General features: G+C 36.5%; 2 protein-coding genes across 2 annotated transcripts; both read left to right on the top strand.

Moving 5' to 3' along the window:
• The first annotated feature begins 817 nt into the window (after positions 1-817).
• Positions 818-13036, top strand: LOC120190544 (eukaryotic translation initiation factor 3 subunit D-like). The gene is made up of 2 exons (XM_039193610.1): positions 818-1837; positions 12975-13036. Exons 1-2 carry the CDS (start codon positions 919-921, stop codon positions 13034-13036), a joined length of 981 nt encoding a protein of 326 aa, XP_039049541.1. The 5' UTR covers positions 818-918.
• A 3632-nt stretch (positions 13037-16668) lies between these two features.
• Positions 16669-18380, top strand: LOC120190399 (non-classical arabinogalactan protein 31-like). The gene is made up of 2 exons (XM_039193482.1): positions 16669-17394; positions 17905-18380. Exons 1-2 carry the CDS (start codon positions 16722-16724, stop codon positions 18198-18200), a joined length of 969 nt encoding a protein of 322 aa, XP_039049413.1. The 5' UTR covers positions 16669-16721; the 3' UTR covers positions 18201-18380.
• Positions 18381-18629: the final 249 nt, after the last annotated feature.

The following is an 18629-nucleotide window of genomic DNA, read 5'->3' as shown; positions in this document are numbered from 1 at the left end:
ATGATACATGTCACAATCGTTAATTTTAAATTTTATTTTAAAAATATAATAAAAATATTATTATATTTATAAAAAAAATCCTAATTTCTTCTAAATTACAAAAAAATCTCTAAATCCTAAAACTAACCCGCCGCTGCCGCCCTTTTCAGTCACGACACTACCATCGACGTATTCCCTGTCATCACCCTAGTTATACGTCGTCGATTGGTCGTCGGAATCGCGTGGGATTGCGATTTTCATCCTAGGGTTCGCGGGGTAAAAAATTTGATTCACCGTTAACCGGTCACGATTTTATATGGATTTTGGTCGTCGGGGAGATGAGGTTGGGTGGATCTTCATCGACGGCAAAGGGTAGCGGTCGACGTGGGTTTAGGGGTTAAAATGAAGGTTTTTAAAGTATTGAGGTTCTTTCAAAATTTATGTGTTTTCTTTTTAAATATATATATTTGAATTTTATATAAATTTATAAAATTATTAGATTGTAACAAGTGTCTCTTAACGGGAAAAATTAACGTTGTTGACGGCCTGAATACCTAAAATGGTAATGTTTGTAACGTTAGGAAAAGAATATAGTTTTGGAGCTTATTTATGTATTAAGCCTTGAAAAAATAAAAAAATAAGATTTTAAATTGTAAAATAATTAAATATTTAAGTTAAAGATCAAAAAAATTATTTTGCAGTTTTTTAATTTGATAAAACTCGAATTATTGAAACTTTAACATCGAATCACCAATTAAATTTAACTTGAATAATTTTTATTTAATAATTTAAAATAAAAATATTTTTAAGAGTCGAATTTTGTTTCCGTGACGTTTAGGGTTTACTTAGTCTTCCGCCCTAATCCACGGACCAGCGGAGTTTAAATTCAATTAATCCCTTACGCTGCATCAGGAAAATCCAATCCAGTGATCAGTTACAATGGTGGGAGTTTTCGAAGTTGGAGCAATTGCGTTCAATCCCGACGGATGGGGTCCACCCGAATCAACCACCGGCACCCCACTAAGTACAACCACCACACTTCCTCCCCACGTCCCCTTCGCTACTTTCTCCCGCTCTGAAAGGCTTGGCCGGATCGCCGACTTCACCCGCAATTTTCCCTCTTCAAATGCCAACGCATCGAATCGCCCTTCCTCTGGGAAACCCGGATCAGCCGACTCTCCCTTCGATTTTTCTCTCGACCTCGACGCCTTCCCTCTCGCCAATGACGATGGTTCCGCCTTCCGTTTAGTCGACGCCAAGCCTCCATCTCGTCCTAAGTTTGGCCCTAAGTGGCGTTTCAACCAACACCGACCTCAACTCCCCCAACGACGAGATGAAGAAGTCGAGGCCCGGAAAAGAGAGGCTGAGAAGGAGCGAGCCCGCCGCGACCGTCTTTATAATCTCAACCGGTCCAATCAGAACCAGCAACGTCGTGAAGCCGCGATCTTTAAATCCTCCGTTGTTATACAACCGGAATGGAACATGCTCGAACAAATTCCCTTCTCAACATTCTCCAAATTATCCTTTTCCGTCGCCGACCCAGAGGACTTACTTTTCTGTGGTGCATTAGAGTATTACAATAGGTCTTTTGATCGAATCACCCCAAAGAACGAACGGAGATTGGAGAGGTTCAAAAATAGAAACTTCTTTAAAGTTACCACGACTGATGATCCGGTCATCCGGAGATTGGCCAATGAGGATAAAGCCATTGTTTTTGCGACTGATACGATTCTGGCAACGTTAATGTGTGCACCCAGGTCTGTTTATTCATGGGATATTGTTGTTCAACGTGTTGGGAATAAACTATTTTTCGATAAAAGAGATGAGTCACAATTAGATTTAGAGAAAATCGTCTCAAGTGATCAAAAATGTCTTATAATATACGATTTTAACCAATTTTTTTCGGATTTACCAAAATGACCAACAAAATCGCAATGCGATCGCTAATTCGCAACGCGATCTCCATTATCGCAAATTCGCGTTGCATTTTTGCAATGCGATAGTTGGAAATCGCGTTGCGATGGTCTACAGTGTCGTTGTGATTTTACCAATTCGCAATGCGAATAAGTAAATCGCAACGCGAATTGGGAAAATCGCAATGCGATACTGACTATCGCAATGCGATATATACAAAATCGCAACGAGATACTGACTTTCGCAACGCGATTTTGACTTTCGCAACGCGATTCTGACTTTCGCAACGCGATTCTGACTTTCGCAACGCGATTTACATAGCGTCATTTGTATTAACGCGTATTTTTTTTTTGAAATTCCAAACACGATTTTTTTCTTAATAAATCGGAAACTGAACCGTCCACAGTAATCGCAACTCATAACCTCAAACCCAAAATCACAACACTCAGTCCCATCTCCATCTCTCACTCTCTACGGCGAAATCCGTCCCCATCTCCGAAGATTTCCGTCCCCATCGCCGACGAAATCCCTCACAACCATTCACAGTCAAAAATCCCTCACAATCATTCAGAAATGGAAAATCAACCTCCAACGATTAGTTTTTTTTATTTTTATTTTGAAATTTTTGCATTATTTTAGGTTTTTCATATTGAGATTGATGATAAGTTTACTGGTAATTTCAATAATAGATTAACCATTTCACTTAGATTTCTTATTAAATTCATTCGATTGCTGCCAATACTGCTAAACTGTTTAGCCTGTGAAGTTAGTATTTGTCTTTGTTTTGTCTTTTGGTTGAAGTAATGCAGAAGAAGAATAGTTTCGAGAATGAAAATCGCAACGCGGAAATAACTATCGCAACGCGAAACCAAAATCGCATTGTGATTTTCATTTGAAGCATTCACCTGCACAAAGAAAATTGTTTGAAGAAACCTGTTTCGGGCCATGGCTGAGAGTACAGCATCGGGGTGGAGATGCTAATTTGACCTATTTGTGGCTTCAGACCATGACTGAGATCTACCCGACAGTATACAACGTGGTGAGGAAGATATGGTTTCATTTTCCACCGGCGTATACTTGTTTTGGGCGGAAGGAGTTCTGCTTAATCACTGGTCTACGATTCGGACACGATGATGTAGGCCGGTACACTCGTCATATCACCCGCCCATCATGGTTATCCAGGGTTTTTCCTGATGAGTCAATAGAGAAGTCGAACTTACACGTCGACGACATGAAGAAATTGTTAATAAGAAAGATGGTTTTACTCGGATGAATGACGTCGATGTTGTCCGAGTATGCCTTCTACTTTTGTATGCCGGCTTTTTAGGCAGAGAGGCAGACAACCTATTCCTCAGGAGCTAATATTATTGGTAGAGGACCTAAATGCATGGAATCTGTTTCCGTGGGGTTCGTATATGGAAAGCTACCTGGGACAAGTTGTCGTCTGCCTTTGATGACCGCAAAAGTTTGCGGGGCGATGGGTCGAAATACACTTTGTTAGGCTTTATTTGGGCCTTTAAGGTAAGAATTTCTATATAATGTTTTCAAAAATTATAATTAATTATTTAACAATTACTAATGTTTGTTATTATTGTTTGTAGATTTGGATATTCGAGGCCTTTCCCGCCATGAAGACATATGCAATAAAAACTTCAAATGATATTCCCAGGGCTATTTCCTGGAAGAGGAAAGTCTGTTGGATTGGGAAGATTAATACCATATGCGACAATAAATAATGTAAGTTAACAAATACTATCATATATAAACAAGTTATTAATAGTAGACGTTTAACTTTGTTTGAGTTTTTATATTTTAGGAGGCCAACATCCATTAATTAGACTGACACCCACGGAGGCTGAGCTTGCCACTGATTGGTGGCAAGCTAGTCAGCGTTTTCTTGATGGCACGAATGATGAGCAGCTCCACTTCCTCCACTTCGAGAGCCTCACCTCACCCAGAGCCATCACCTGATCGACCCGACTATACACCTCTACAACGAGAGCCATCACCTATCCCGTCACATCATCGAGCTCTTCTCCACCATCACCTCATGATAGGCGACCGGTAAAGATGCCACGACTTCTATCTCCCTGTTCCACCTCCACGGGATGAGTCAAGGGAGTACGTGAGAGGTCAATGCCTTGCGTGGGGAGATTGATACTCTACTCGATAACGATGGGCATGGCGTGTGGAGGTGTCTACTTTACGTGGTGAGGTTGCCGCTCTACGTGAGATGGTAGTATCGTTGCAGAATGAGGTTCATACTCTACGCAACGAGGTAAGTTTAAGATTTTCCATATTTAACTTGATGATAAATTTACTCGTAATTTCACTTAAATTAACCATTTCACTTAGATTGCTTAGTAAATTTATTCGGTTGCTGCCAAAACTGCTAAACTGTTTATTAACATTGTGAAGTTAGTATTTGTCTTTTTGTTTTGTCTTTTGGTTGAAGTAAATTTATTCGGTTGCTGCCAATTCTGCTAAACTGTGTATTCTTTAACACTGTGAAGTTAGTATTTGTCTTTGTTTTGTCTTTGGTTGAAAGTTTGAAATATATTTGTCTTTGTTTTCACTGTTTAAATATCATGTCTGTTTATTTACTGATATTTTGTATTTAATTATTTAGCGGACCGATAAAGTGGATGCTTTACGTCGGGTTTTCTTGCACGACAGAGTTCACGCATCAGACGGCGTGCACGTGCTATTAAGTCCGTATACCCCAATAGTGCGAAGACACCGCAAGAAAAGCCCGACTCGCCTGTCATCCCTCAAGAGTCCACTCCTATCGTTGAAGAGGCCCCTATCATTCCTCGACCTCCCACCGTTCAAGAGGCCACTGTCATCGTTGAAGAGGTCCCTCCCACCATTCAAGAGCCCGATTCACATGGCGTCATATGTGGGATTCTGAGAAACCTCTGACGTGCCGGACATGATGGATTCAAGTTGGCTCTCGTATGAGTTACCGGCCAGTACCATACCGGTATCTGAAGTGGAGAGGAAACAACTACCGGACACAATTCTGGATACACCCTTTGGGCTAAGACCGCAGTGATTTTTATCTACATGAGCGAAGCCAGGGGGTTTCACTGACATATGCAAGCTCAATGATGATATCTATTTGTTGCTTGATCGGTCTTGGTGGGGCGTATTATTAGGGGTCGAAGACAATGGCTATTTCGATGGAGGGGTAAGTCTTATATTTTTCTTATATTTTAATTTGATTATTTTTTTGTAAATTTATGTAAGTTACTAATATATGTCTTTTTTTGTAAAATAGCATATCGATACGTGGGTGTCACGTCTTCTAATAATTAGGAAACTTAAGGAAAATAAAAGAAATACACGATATACAATTATGCCGACGTCTTTTAACGCCGTTCACTTGAAGAATCAACGAGATGAATCATTTGCGTTGGGCAATGGACAAGCTAAACTTTATCCTGCATGGTGGGAGGTCGATAAGGTTAGTGTTTATTTTAGATTGAGTTTAAAGGTATTCATAAATAAGTGAGCAAATAAATGAATTATTACTTATGATTGCAGGTGTTTATCCCTGTTTTGGAACGTAACCATTGGCTTCTCGTCGAGCTTCAGATCCCATCCCTTAAGGCAATAGTATATGACAGCATGATAAATTACATATCTTGGCTGATTTAAGAGATATTATTAAGGGATAGAGCTCTTATTTGGCTAAATTCTTGGATGCGATAAATTATTGGACTCGTTCTGGAAACAAGAAGCCAAAGAAGCTCAATATTACAGTTAGAAGAGACGAGACCGCACCACAACGAACGAAAGGACCCAGAGGGGATTGTGGTCCTCTCGTATGCTTGGCGTTGGACCGTTTGATCACAGGAAGCATAAAGTATCTACCTCCCACCGATATAGATAGAGCTGCAGTAGGCTTGTGGTTTCGACATTATATGGCTAGATCGATATATACGAGACGCTGCTTACCTGTATCCGCGTTATAAAAATGTCCATAAACAATTGGTACGTTTATAGGCTTGTGGTTTGAAAATGTTTGGTTAAGTACCTAGAATTCAATAATTTGTTGTTTGTAGGTTTTAGATGTGTAGAAAGTGTTGTTTGAGCAAATGTTTGGTTTATGCAGGTTAATCTCAGAAGTGAGCTGCGTGAAAATGATGTATGGCTGCAAAATTTGATTCAATAGTAGAAGTGTTATTTTCTCTAATAATTATTGCTTATTTTTTGATTGTTTAATTGATTTGTAAAAGGTGATTTGTAAAAGTTGATTTGTTTAATTGATGTTAACATAATTCTTATTTGTGCTTGTTTAATTGATTGAAATGTAATGGTTGATTTTGTTGATTTCAATCTGTATTATGTTGAAGGCAAAAAGTACTATCGCAATGCAAAATGAAAATCGCAACGAGAGAATCGCAACGCGAAATGAAAATCGCAACGAGAGAATCGCAACGCGAAATTAAATTCGCGTTGCGATTTCATTTCGCATTGCGATTCCCTCGTTGCGATTTCATTTCGCATTGCGAAATTAGTGTTGCGATTTTCATTTCGCATTGCGATTCTCTCGTTGCGATTTTTATTTCGCATTGCGATAGTAATTTCCGCGTTGCGATAGACATTAAGATGATTGCCTATAAGTGATAACAACTGAACAGATCATAGCAATTTTCAAACTCAAGTTACTAATACATGCTAACTGAAAATGTTAAAAGTTCACACATAAAATCTACATAATACAACGTTTGCATTTAAAAATCACCTAAGTTAACAGTCCAAAAGGTGAAGCCAGTTGTGATTGGGATTTTAAAGATGATTGCGATTTTGATTGCCTTTTCTTGACACCATATGAGCTTTGGATTTTGATGATGATCCATATTTTGGTAGAGGAAAAGATGATTGTGATGGCACTGGTGATCCACATGTCAACCTTGTATGACCACTTTCCTTGCACCGACTACATGTCGATCTCTTCTTCTTCACCCTTAGACGGTATACGATCGTGACTTTTTGGTCGGCCAGGTAGCCTTCTGTCCATGGCTGTGGCAAAAACTGTTTGTAAGTCATCTGGTATGTCCCACTCAGAAGGATGTGGAATAGGGTAGACAATCTCGACATAAGTCTGTCGATATACTTCTGTAGTGTAGCAATCCATAGCGTATGTGCTTGAATCATCTTGGTTTAGATGAAGAGCAACTTTTATAACATGGCCACACGGATAACCAGATGTTTTCCATTTCATACAACTACACGTCCTTGCATTTAGATCGACAAGCCCATTTAAGTTATTATCCAGTACTTTAAACAAAGTGTTTGAACATGGTTCAACTCTCCATGATGTTGACTTCACAACACGTTTCGTTATCTTTTTTTCAGTCCATGGTGTAACACGATGTTCCAATGTTCCTGTAAATTTAAATAAAAATACTTAGTAAAATATATGATAAGTACGAATTCAAAGAAATAATACCTGCATGGTTTCTTTTCTTGTAGTACCACTGTTGAATAGAGGCTCGAAAAAACTCCATTAACATAGTAATGGGTAATTTCCGGGAATGACGACTTAGAGCGTTGATTGATTCTGCACTATTAGACGTCATGAAACCATATCTTGCTCCAAGTTGATGTACTATTGACCATCTTTCAAACCCGACATCTTCTAGTGTTTGAGCACATTGAGGCAAAACACGTCTTAAACAGTTTATATGCTTATTGAAATCCACTTCCCGATAAGCCTTTACAACCTTCCAGTATGTCCATTTGTGCTTTTTTATACCAGCAGACCTTGATTTTAGATTTCTATACAAATGAACACCACAAAGTCCATGAAAAGCATCTGGGAAACACCTTCTAACAGCGTTGTCAGTTGAGTTTGCCCTATCGGATATGATTGTCAGATTGCTAATAGGACCTATGCAATCCCTAAGATGCCCCATAAACCATGTCCATGAATCAAAGATTTCAGATTTGCCAACCCCGTAAGCTATTGGCAATATCCCATTGTTAGCATCCATGGCTACTGCTAAAGTTTACTCCAAGGTATCGACCTTTCAAATGTGCTCCGTCAACTATAATAACTGGGCGCATGCAAGTAATAAACGAACGAATCTACAAAATAATATACACAAGAAATATAATCATTTAAATGTGAAATGCATGTAACTAACAGAAATGAGTCAACAGAATTATATTGATTTACTAACCGCAGCACCAATGGCGATAAACAGCAACTCAAAGCATCCATCTGTATCTGTTTTGATATGAGTTACCGACCCAGGATTTTTCAGCTTTAAATTGTGACAATAAGCCGGCAGTTGGGCAAACGATGCTTCTGGCGACCCCCTCAATAATTCCAAGGCATAACATTTGGCTCTCCAAGCTTGAGAATATGATATACTAATCTTGAACCGAGCATTCATGTCAGTCATAATTTCATGTCCCCGATATACCCTGCCATTCAAAAACATTAACTCAGCCAGAAAACCACCCAACACCTTTTTGTTTGCCTGTCTATGGTGAGGAAAAACTTGGGTTCTTGAACATGTATGTTTATCAATAAAAGTCCTAACTTGAAACATTGCACAATCTTTTATCCTCTTTGCAATCATACGCCACGTACAGTTTTTGTCAATCGTACACCTTGTTTCGAAACGATCTTTGCTTGATTTGTTAACTTTTAGTTGATAGCCATCTTCCACACATTTCGTATACAAAGCTATCTTCAAGTCTTCCTTTGTATCAAAACAATCATCTTTCTTGATACGAATAACTTTTGTGTAACAATCAACTGCTTTCTTTGCCAACTCTTCTTCCGGTAGCTGAAGTAATTCTGGCATATTCCAGTTATACTCCTGTGGCATTTTCTTTTCTTCGGGGACTTTTTCTTCTTTTTCTTCTTCAGGATTATATGAATTACAGAATGGATGTTCAACATGTTCATTCACAGTCGTAACTTCCTCCTCATTATCATCAACAACATCTTCCTCGGCAACGGGTGTTTCATCATCAAAATTCGGGTATTGACCAATATCAAAATCATTACACGCAGTGTCTGTTTCTTCTTCCGAAACGTCATCAAAATCCGTGTATTGACCAATATCAAAGTCCGGGTATTGACCAAGATCAAATTTCGAATACTGACTAGTACTCACAATTTTGTCTCTTGGCTCATCATCGTCTAATTGGTCAATACGAAAACCGGAATTTGGTGCTGAAAGTTGATTTGGATTTGGATTAGAGAAAGGTTGTGGGTTTTGAGACCCACTTAGTTGATTACTACCCGCTACTGACCCAACAATAATACTTCTAGGTTCAACAACATACAATGTAACATCATCACTTGAAACATTAATGTAAGCAATGAATCGTTCAACATCTTCATTGTCGGTTAACAAAAAAACTTTACCATTTCTCTGATAAGATAGCCTAAATCCACTTAGGGGCTCTAAATTCAATTTCTTTGAAACACGTAACATTAGGGTTTCATAAGTTAACTTCTTTAATGACAGTTTTAGTTGAAGATTCATGGGTAAAGGCATATATTGTAAAACACCATGAACATTCTCCCATGACCCTCCAAAACACAAATCTATCCAAACATGATCAACATTAGATGATTTCATGGTTGTAACTAAACAAACGAGATGCGAAACTAAGACCTGTTGCCGGATGGGGAAGGATGTCGTTGGATATAGGAACGGATGTCGCCGGAGAGAGTGATAGACGGAGATGGAATGAGTTGCGATTTAGGGATTTAGGTTATGAGTTGTTGCTGCTGCGTAGATATATACACAAAAAATTTGGCTTGCGAAACTAAAACCTGTTGCGAACTTTGAAACTTGCATTGCGATTCTGTATTATCTCGTTGCGAAAGTCAGAATTACGTTGCGAAAGGCAATCATTTGACCATCGCAATGCGAAATGCAAATCGCAACGATAGAATCGCAATGCGAAATGAAAAAGGCAACGAGGATTAACATGCATAAACTTTTAACAATTATTGAATTCTAGGTACTTAACCAAACATTTTCAAACCAAAAGGAGTAATATATTAACAAAACTTGCATTATGTGTTTATGTGTGCACTTTTAACATTTTCAGTTAGGCATGTATTAGTAACTTGAGTTTGAACATTGCTATGATCTGTTCAGTTGTTATCACTTATTAGACATTCATTTGACTATCGCAACGCGAAAATGGCTATCGCAACGCGAAAATGGCTATCGCAACGAGAAAATCGCAATGCGAAATGAAAATCGCATTGCGATTTTCTTGTTGCGATTTTCATTTCGCATTGCGATTTTCTCGTTGCGATAGCCATTTCGCGTTGCGATAGTCTGTTTTGCCTTCAACATAATGCAGATTGAAAATCAACAAATCAACTATTACATTTCAACACAAATTATGTACACATCAATTAAACAAATCAACATTTACAAATCATCTTTTACAAATCAATTAAACAATCAAAAAATAATAATAATTCTTATTTCTTCATCAATTATTGAATCAATGAATTAACAACTTTGTGACCCCGTACATCCATTTCACGCAGCTCACTTAAGGATTAACCTGCAGAAACCAAACATTTGCTCAAACAAGACTTCCTACACATCTAAAACCTACAAACAGCAAATTATTGAATTCTAGGTACTTAACGAAACATTTTCAAACCAAAAGGAATATATATGTTAACAAAACTTGCATTTGACTTACCAATTAACAATGGACACTTTCATAATACGGATGCAGGTAGGCAGCGTCTCGAATATATTGCTCTAGCCATATAATGCCGAAACCACAAGCCTACTGCAGCTCTATCTCTATCAGTGGGAGGTAAAAACTCTGTGCTTCCCGTCGTCAAATGCGCCAAGCAAAGGCATACGAGAGGACCACAATCCCCTCTGGCTCCCGGTGATTGCTGTGGCGCGGTCTCGTCTCTGACAACTGTGACATTGAACTTCTTTGGCTTCTTGTGTCCAGAATGACTCCAATACTTAATCCCATCCAAGAATTTAGCCAAATGAGAGCTCCATCCCTTGAAAATATCTCTCAAATCAGACAGTGATATGTAATTGATCATGCTGTCATACACTATTATCTTCAGGGATGGGAGCTGAAGTTGGACGAGAAGCTAGTGACGACGTTCCAAAACAGGGATAAACACCTGCAATCATAAGTAATAATTCATTTATTTGCGCACTTATTTATGAACACCTTTAAAAAATTTAAAAAAAATAAATACTAACCTTATCGACCTCCCACCATGCAGGATAAAGTTTAGCTTGTCCATTGCCCAACAAAAATGATTCATCTCGTTGATTCTTCAAGTGAACTGCGTGAAAAGCCGTCGGCATTATTGTATATAGCGAATTTTTTTTATTTTTCCTAAGCTTCCTTATTATTAGTAGACGTGACACCCACGCATCGATATGTTGTTTTACAAAAAAATACATATTAGTGAATTACATTAATTTTTAAACAAATTAATCAAATCATATATAAGACAAATATAAGACTTACCTCCCCATCTAAATAGCCACTGTCTTCAACCCCTAATAGCACACCCCACCAAGACCGATCAAGCAACAAAAATATTTCATCGTTGAGTTTGCTGATGTCAGTGTAACACCCTTGGCTCCGCTCATGTAGATAAAAATCAACTGCGGTCTTAGCCCAAAGGGTATTATCCATAATTGTTTCCGGTAGTTGTCTCCTCTCCACTTCAGATACCGGAAGGGTACTAGCCGGTAACTCATACGAGAGCCAACTCTCATCCATCATGTCCGGAACCGGTGGAGGTTTCTCAATACTTCGATATATTACCCCATGTGAATCGGGCTCTGGAATGGTGGGAGGGACCTCTTCAACGATGACAGTGGCCTCTTGAACGGTGGGGGGGGGGAATCTTGAGGGAGAATAGGGGCCTCTTGAACGATTGGAGGGGACTCTTGAGGGATGATCGGTGAGTCGGGCTTCTTCTTGCGGAGTCTTCGCACCATTAGGGTGAACGGAGACGTAATAGCACGTCCACGCCGTCTGATGCGTGAACTCTGTCGTGCAAGGAAAACCCGACGTAAAGCATCCACCTTATCGGGCCGCTAAAAAAAATTAATGCATAAATCAGTAAATAAACAGACATGATATTAAACAAAGACAAATATATTTCAAACTAGCATTGTATTCACCTAAGTCATTATTCTATCATAGTTCACAAAATGCTCAGATAACATTCCAGAAGTAAGCACTTATATAAACATTTAAAAGGACAACATATATAAACATTCCAGAAGAAGAATAGTTTACTTTCGCAACACGAAACTTAAAAATCGCAACACGAAAATGACTATCGCAACGCGGAAATGGCTATCGCAATGCGAAATGAAAATCGCAACGACAAAATCGCAACGCGAAATGAAATCGCAACGACAAAATCGCAACGCGAAACACAAATCGCATTGCGATTTTCTAAATCGATCTCTTCCAAATAAGAATTTATAATCGCGAAACACATATATCAACACTTATTTATTTAAAATAAGAATTTATTATAGTTTTATATAAATTAAAATTAAAAATATTATAAAAATATATATTTTTTAAAACAGGGATAATTTTGTACTCATAATTTGTAATTGTATATTGCATAAACCAAAATTATCATAAATCGATCTCTTCCAAATGAAGAAGATAGAAGGTGGTGGTTGCCGTACCCAGTCATAATACACATTCCTTGCCATGAGTAGAGGCAGCTCTCCCTACTTGTTTCATTTTTAATAATAAAAGAAGCTTCATCGAACAAAATTCAATGAGGGATCGAGGAGTGTCGGGATACGATTGTACTCCTTAAAAATTTTAAACCCCTTATATTTTATGTTTTTTTAATTTATCTAATTCCGTATCCTTATAATTCTATAACTTTGCATGACTGACATAAATTTTAAATCCTTTAATAACTTCTTATGTTTACATGACTGACATAAAATTTTTCATTCGTCTCTTGAAATGAATCTTCTTTGCCACTTAGTCTCTATTTTCTTTATCTAATTAACAATATCATTCTCCAAAACAACTGTCCAATTTATTCATTACAGCTAACTCGGCTCCTATACAAACTTGTTGTACTGTCAGCAACTTCTGGGGAAATCTGCCATGACTTTACCCCCACTATCCCACCAAATTACTCCTAACAGTTGCATCTTTGGAATTATGCTCAATGGCCCCCATCACATCTTAACCCAATCTTTTAGAGGTCCCAACTAATAGATCAAACACCATATTTAGGCATATGATTTAGGGTAAACTACATATTTAGCCAGCAAATTATTCTCGTAGTTCCATTTGGTCACCCAATTATTATGTTTTTTTCAAAATAATACATGTAGTTACGTTTTAGTCACCCGCTATTAAAAAATTAATAATGATATCAACGTGTCATTATAAAATAATTTTACATTATTTCTTACAATTAAATCATTAGTCTCATTATAAATTTAAAAATCTTACGAAAATTCAAAGTACATTTTTAATTAAATATTTTACATATTTTAGATCGTAATTATAATATTATTGTAAGTGAAGACAACAAAGCTTGGAGTTACATTTACATTTTTAGAGCGAATAATTTGTTTGAGTTCAAAATTGAGATACCTAAAGAGTGTTTAAACCAAAATATTTAAGCAAGCTAACAATAACTTTAACGTTTTGGACCAAAGTTTTAACTTTTCAAACGTACGAGGATTAAAATATTTATTTTTATAAAAAAAAGACAAAAAGAAAATTTTAAACGTAGTATAGAGACTAAAATTTTAATGTATTCTATTATCAAATCTTTAATATTCATTATTATTGGAATTACACATTATCTCTACTATCTATGGCTATAAATATAGAGATCAAAGAAGTCTCTTAGTACATTTCACATTGAAAAATCAATGTAAAATTTCTTTGTTCTCATACCTTTTATTTTTGTTCTTTATTTCATAAAAAATATTTTTTAACTATTTTTCATTTTTCAATTAATTAGTTAAATTATTAAACTCAATTAATAATTTTATGATATATATTTGTATATAAATATAATCATATATTCATATGCAATTGAGGTATATTAGAGAACAAGGGTAAAAATTACCCGATAAACTACTTAAATAATCATTTAATTAGTTTAATCAAATTATTAATTTACTAATTTTATCAATCAATCTATTTATTTATTTAAATAATATATTGATTTTATTTTGATTGATAGTTTAAATTGTTGAATTAAATTAAAACTAACATAATTATATAAATTATTTAATTATTATGTTAATATTTTAATTATTAATCAGTAATCAATAATTTAATTAATATTATGTAAATAATTAAACAATAAGATTGATAAAATCTTTTATTTAATTATATAAATAAAATTTATACATAATTAAATAATTATTCAAATAATTTACCTAAATTTATTACATGTTCAATTATTACCATGAGCCTCGATCCATTCAAGATGTGGTCCATGCAGAGCGTGGTTGTAATCATAAACCATTGTGAATTTTGTCATCTTTTATATTTATTTGTTATTTACAGTATTACTTGATACTTTGATTAAACAATTTTAATTTATCATCATATATATATATATTTAAAAAAATTAAATAATAGCAGGGTTTGTAAAAGGGAAAAAGAACTCAATTATCATAATAGCGAATGATCAAGTTATCTGGTAAGATTTGATGTCATGTGATGCTGTCTGGCCGTATTGTTTTGATATATGGATGGTCCCGCTTACAAAAGGTCTTCACCGGTTATCCTCCACCGACAACTTATTCCACGATTATCTGCTTCGACTGAAACCACGAACAGCTGCAACTTGGGTAATTAAAATTAGGATAAATTATACGTTTAATACTCTTAAATGTTATTTTTATTTCATTTTATTCATTTAATTGTTTAAAAAATGATATATCAATATAAAATTACGTAAATTGTAATATTATTTATATTTATGTAATGATCTCATGGTTTTCGTTTGATAATGACATTGTAATAATTTACATAACATGTTGGTATAATTGTGAAATACACGCAATCAAATCTCATAATTCAATATTTGACATGTCATCGAGTATACAAAAAATTGTTTTTATTATTATAGGAAATTATTTTAATTATGTGTTTAATTTATAAATTAAATTATAAATTTTTATAAATTTAAGATATTTCTTATTTTAAATAAAATTAGTGATTTATTTATAAAAAAAAACTACCCTAATCTGTCGCTCTGTGGTTAATTTTTCTCCAAGCGACTTGCTACTTTCTTTTCAAATTGTGGTGGAAAACAACAAAAATGAGTGAGATTTGGGGAAGGGGCAATGCAACATCCCCAATTCTCCTCCGTCCGTTTTTATCGTCACAAGCTGTTGATTGATATTGATTAGGGATGGACCCAAATCATTAAATGATTTGTAAAGTTCTCGATATTCTCACCCCCGTCATTTTACCATTCAACTTTCACATTACCTTTATCCCACTTTTATGGTACGCTATGATTGCTCAAATACAGAAGGCTTACAAGTTTATCATTCCAAAAGCCCTGTGTTTAATTAAATCAACAAATTTTCTAATTAAAATGGTTCACTACTCCTTGGAAACTTCTACATTTCATTGCGATTTGCGTGGACAAAATTCATTAGTTTTCACTAAACATTTATTATATTTTGTGAATAATAGCCTAAAACCTCTGTTTTGAAAATCGGATCGGACCGTCCAGTTTAATCGTGAACCCTTATTTAGTCCGATTTAATCTAAACCGGTTGAACCGTTATTAGTGAATCGATTAAAACTGTTGAACCGTTCGAACCGGACCGGCTGAAAATCGGAAAAAACCTGAATTTTTGTTTTTTTAATAAAAAAAAATTAAACCAAACAACGTCGTTTGTTAAACGAGCCAAGTCAAACTCGAGTATTGCTGAGCTCGACTCGAACTTGAAAACTTTAAAAGTAAGCTCAACTCAACTCAACTCAAACTCACAAGCTAAAAATTATCAAGTTCAACTCAAACTCGAAATATAATATTGAAACTTGAATTCAAAAAAAAAATTGAAGCTCGATTGAAGCCTAAAATTCGAGCTTGATTGAAGTGAAAGAATAGTTCACTCAATGCTCACCAAAAAGTTCAATGATTTTGAATGTCAAATTACCTCTATTATTTATAGAAGTTAGTTGTGATGCGCTTCTATGTTTCTTAGCAATGTGAGATTGTTTTGTTCTCATATTTTTACTCTTTAGACTTTTGAGATGCTCTTCTATGTTTCTTAGCCATGTGAGATTGTTTTTTTAAAAAAATTAAACCAAACAATATCATTTTGTTATGATTTTTTTAACCCTAAATTTATTTTTTAATTATAATTATATAATTATATTTATTATTTAATATGTTTTACCTTAAATATTACGTTGTAGTTAATTTAAATCATTTTGTTTCACTTGATTTTATGGTTTTTAACTTATATATGTTATGATTTGCTTTGAATATGACTTGTGATATAAAAAATTATTTTTTATTAAATATTTTTGGTATTTTTATTTAATTTTTTAAATAATTATGACGTCATCCGGTTCTTCCGACCGATCAAACCGATTCGATCGATTGAACCAATAAACCGATAGCATGACCGATTCGCTAACGGTCCGGTTCTAAAAACCATGCCTACAACCCCCACCCCATTATACAGCATCATTTCATCAGTAAAAATGGCAGAGAAGGATGGCCTAAACCCCTATATATCCCATCCTTACAACACCCCGACTTCACCATCTTATTACTCGTCTCTATAACATAGCACAATATGGGGCTAGCTCTAGTAGTCAGAGCTCTTCTGCTTCTGCAGCTTACGCAGTTGTTACTGAGCAGCTTCGTCGTCTCAGATCCAATTTTGCCTCAGGCTTCTCCTCCTAGTTACCATGCAGTTTCACCTGTAAAGCAACCTACTCCCCCGCCAAGCCACCACCACCACCACCACCATCACCCCCATCCCCATCCACCCAGCCCCGCACCGACCAAGCCCCCAACCTATCCTCCTAAAGCCCCGACTCCTGCACCACCGAAGCCACCAGTTCACCCAACGCCCAAGCCACCAGTTCATCCTCCAACAAAGCCACCGACCACTAAACCACCCACTTACCCACCACCCAAGCCACCATCCACCAAAACACCGACATACCCGGCACCCAAGCCACCAGTTCATCCTCCTACTAAGCCACCAACTACCAAACCACCGACATACCCTGCACCCAAGCCACCAATTCGTCCTCCTACTAAGCCACCAACCACCAAACCGCCTACTTACCCGGCACCCAAGTCACCAGTTCATCCTCCAACTAAGCCACCATCTCCTCCAGTCCAGCCACCGAGTTACCCTAAACCTCAAATCAGTAATGTGGCAGTGCAGGGCGTTGTTTATTGCAAGTCATGCAAGTACGCTGGAGTCGACACCCTTTTGGGAGCTAAACCAGTTCTTGGTTTGTTCAAAACCTATTTCTTATTCGTTAAACTAAAACTTCCACTAGAAAGCTTAATGTTGTACCTGATTACTTCATTCGTATGCATTGACAGAGTCGTTAGCAATAATCTTGTATTTATAATCATTTGATTTAGGCGTGCATGTACATCTTTTGTCCACCTGTTATAATGAATGCTATTCATGCATATTTATAATTATTTTTGCACGTACCAGATGTATCATGATTTTCTGATGTGATTTGGCATTTTGCATTCATGGAAACATGCATTTTATGTTGCCTGCAACTTCCAGGCATAACGAGCTTGGCGTTTTATGAGTAAAAGCGGCAGCAAATTAACTTTACCCCTTTTTTCCCCTCTTTTTAATGTGGTTCGCATTTCTATGTGTATGTAACGTCAATAACGGGCATGCATTGCTATGATACCCTTGGCAGTTTGCTTTTCATTGCAGGTGTAAAACTAAATAATTAACCTGACGCAACTGAGCGCTTTGGGATTGTGTTTGGCAGGTGCCACTGTAAGGCTAGCATGCAAGGACTCTAAGAACAATCTAACCGTCCAGTTCACGACCGACAAGAATGGCTATTTCTTCCTTAGAGCACCGAATACCATCTACAATTTTAGCCTGCGCAACTGCTCGGTCTCCCTCATATCATCACCGTTGAAATCATGCAGCACACCATCTAATCTGAACGGTGGACTGAAAGGCACCCCCTTAAAGCCCGAGAATTCATCTACTTCAAAGAAGCTCCCATATGTTCTCTACAGCGTTGGACCATTCGCTTTCGAGCCCAAATGTCACTAGAACTATAAATCTACAATGCCACTGTTGAGCTCTCGCTCTTTTTCAATTGTTAGTTTATATGTTCCAAGTCTCTCGGTTTTAATGTAATTTCATCTTGTTGTGTGTGTTGCTATGGGTGACAATAAGTTATCGTGATATTTATGAAAATAGATTAGTACTGTAGATGAATTAATGAATAAAGCTAATGGCTTTTTTTTATAAAAAAAAACTATTACTACTCATTCTCATTTCTAATTTGGGATACGAAGAATGTGGCATAACAGTTTATCCCAAAATACCTTCTCCATCTTTCTAATTTCATTCCAGATTATGGATACATACATATAAGCATCAGATGGTACCCTTAACACTGTTGCAGCTATACTCATTCGTATATTTTTCTTCAAAATCCAGCTGCACTCACTCGTTTCCTGGTGTTGCCAAAAGGAA

This window comes from Hibiscus syriacus, unplaced genomic scaffold, assembly GCF_006381635.1.
Source record: "Hibiscus syriacus cultivar Baekdansim isolate YM2019G1 unplaced genomic scaffold, ASM638163v2 tig00116962_pilon, whole genome shotgun sequence".
Taxonomy (NCBI): domain Eukaryota; kingdom Viridiplantae; phylum Streptophyta; class Magnoliopsida; order Malvales; family Malvaceae; genus Hibiscus; species Hibiscus syriacus.
Note: the sequence above shows the minus strand (reverse complement) of the source record. Positions and strands in the feature narration are given on the sequence as shown.

Coding starts and splice junctions, on each gene's coding strand:
- LOC120190399 (XM_039193482.1), top strand. CDS start 16,722: ATGGGGCTAGCTCTAGTAGTCAGAGCTCTTCTGCTTCTGCAGCTTACG. Junction 17,395..17,904: donor GGGAGCTAAACCAGTTCTTG/GTTTGTTCAAAA, acceptor TGTGTTTGGCAG/GTGCCACTGTAAGGCTAGCA.
- LOC120190544 (XM_039193610.1), top strand. CDS start 919: ATGGTGGGAGTTTTCGAAGTTGGAGCAATTGCGTTCAATCCCGACGGA. Junction 1,838..12,974: donor TTTAGAGAAAATCGTCTCAA/GTGATCAAAAAT, acceptor TATTCATTACAG/CTAACTCGGCTCCTATACAA.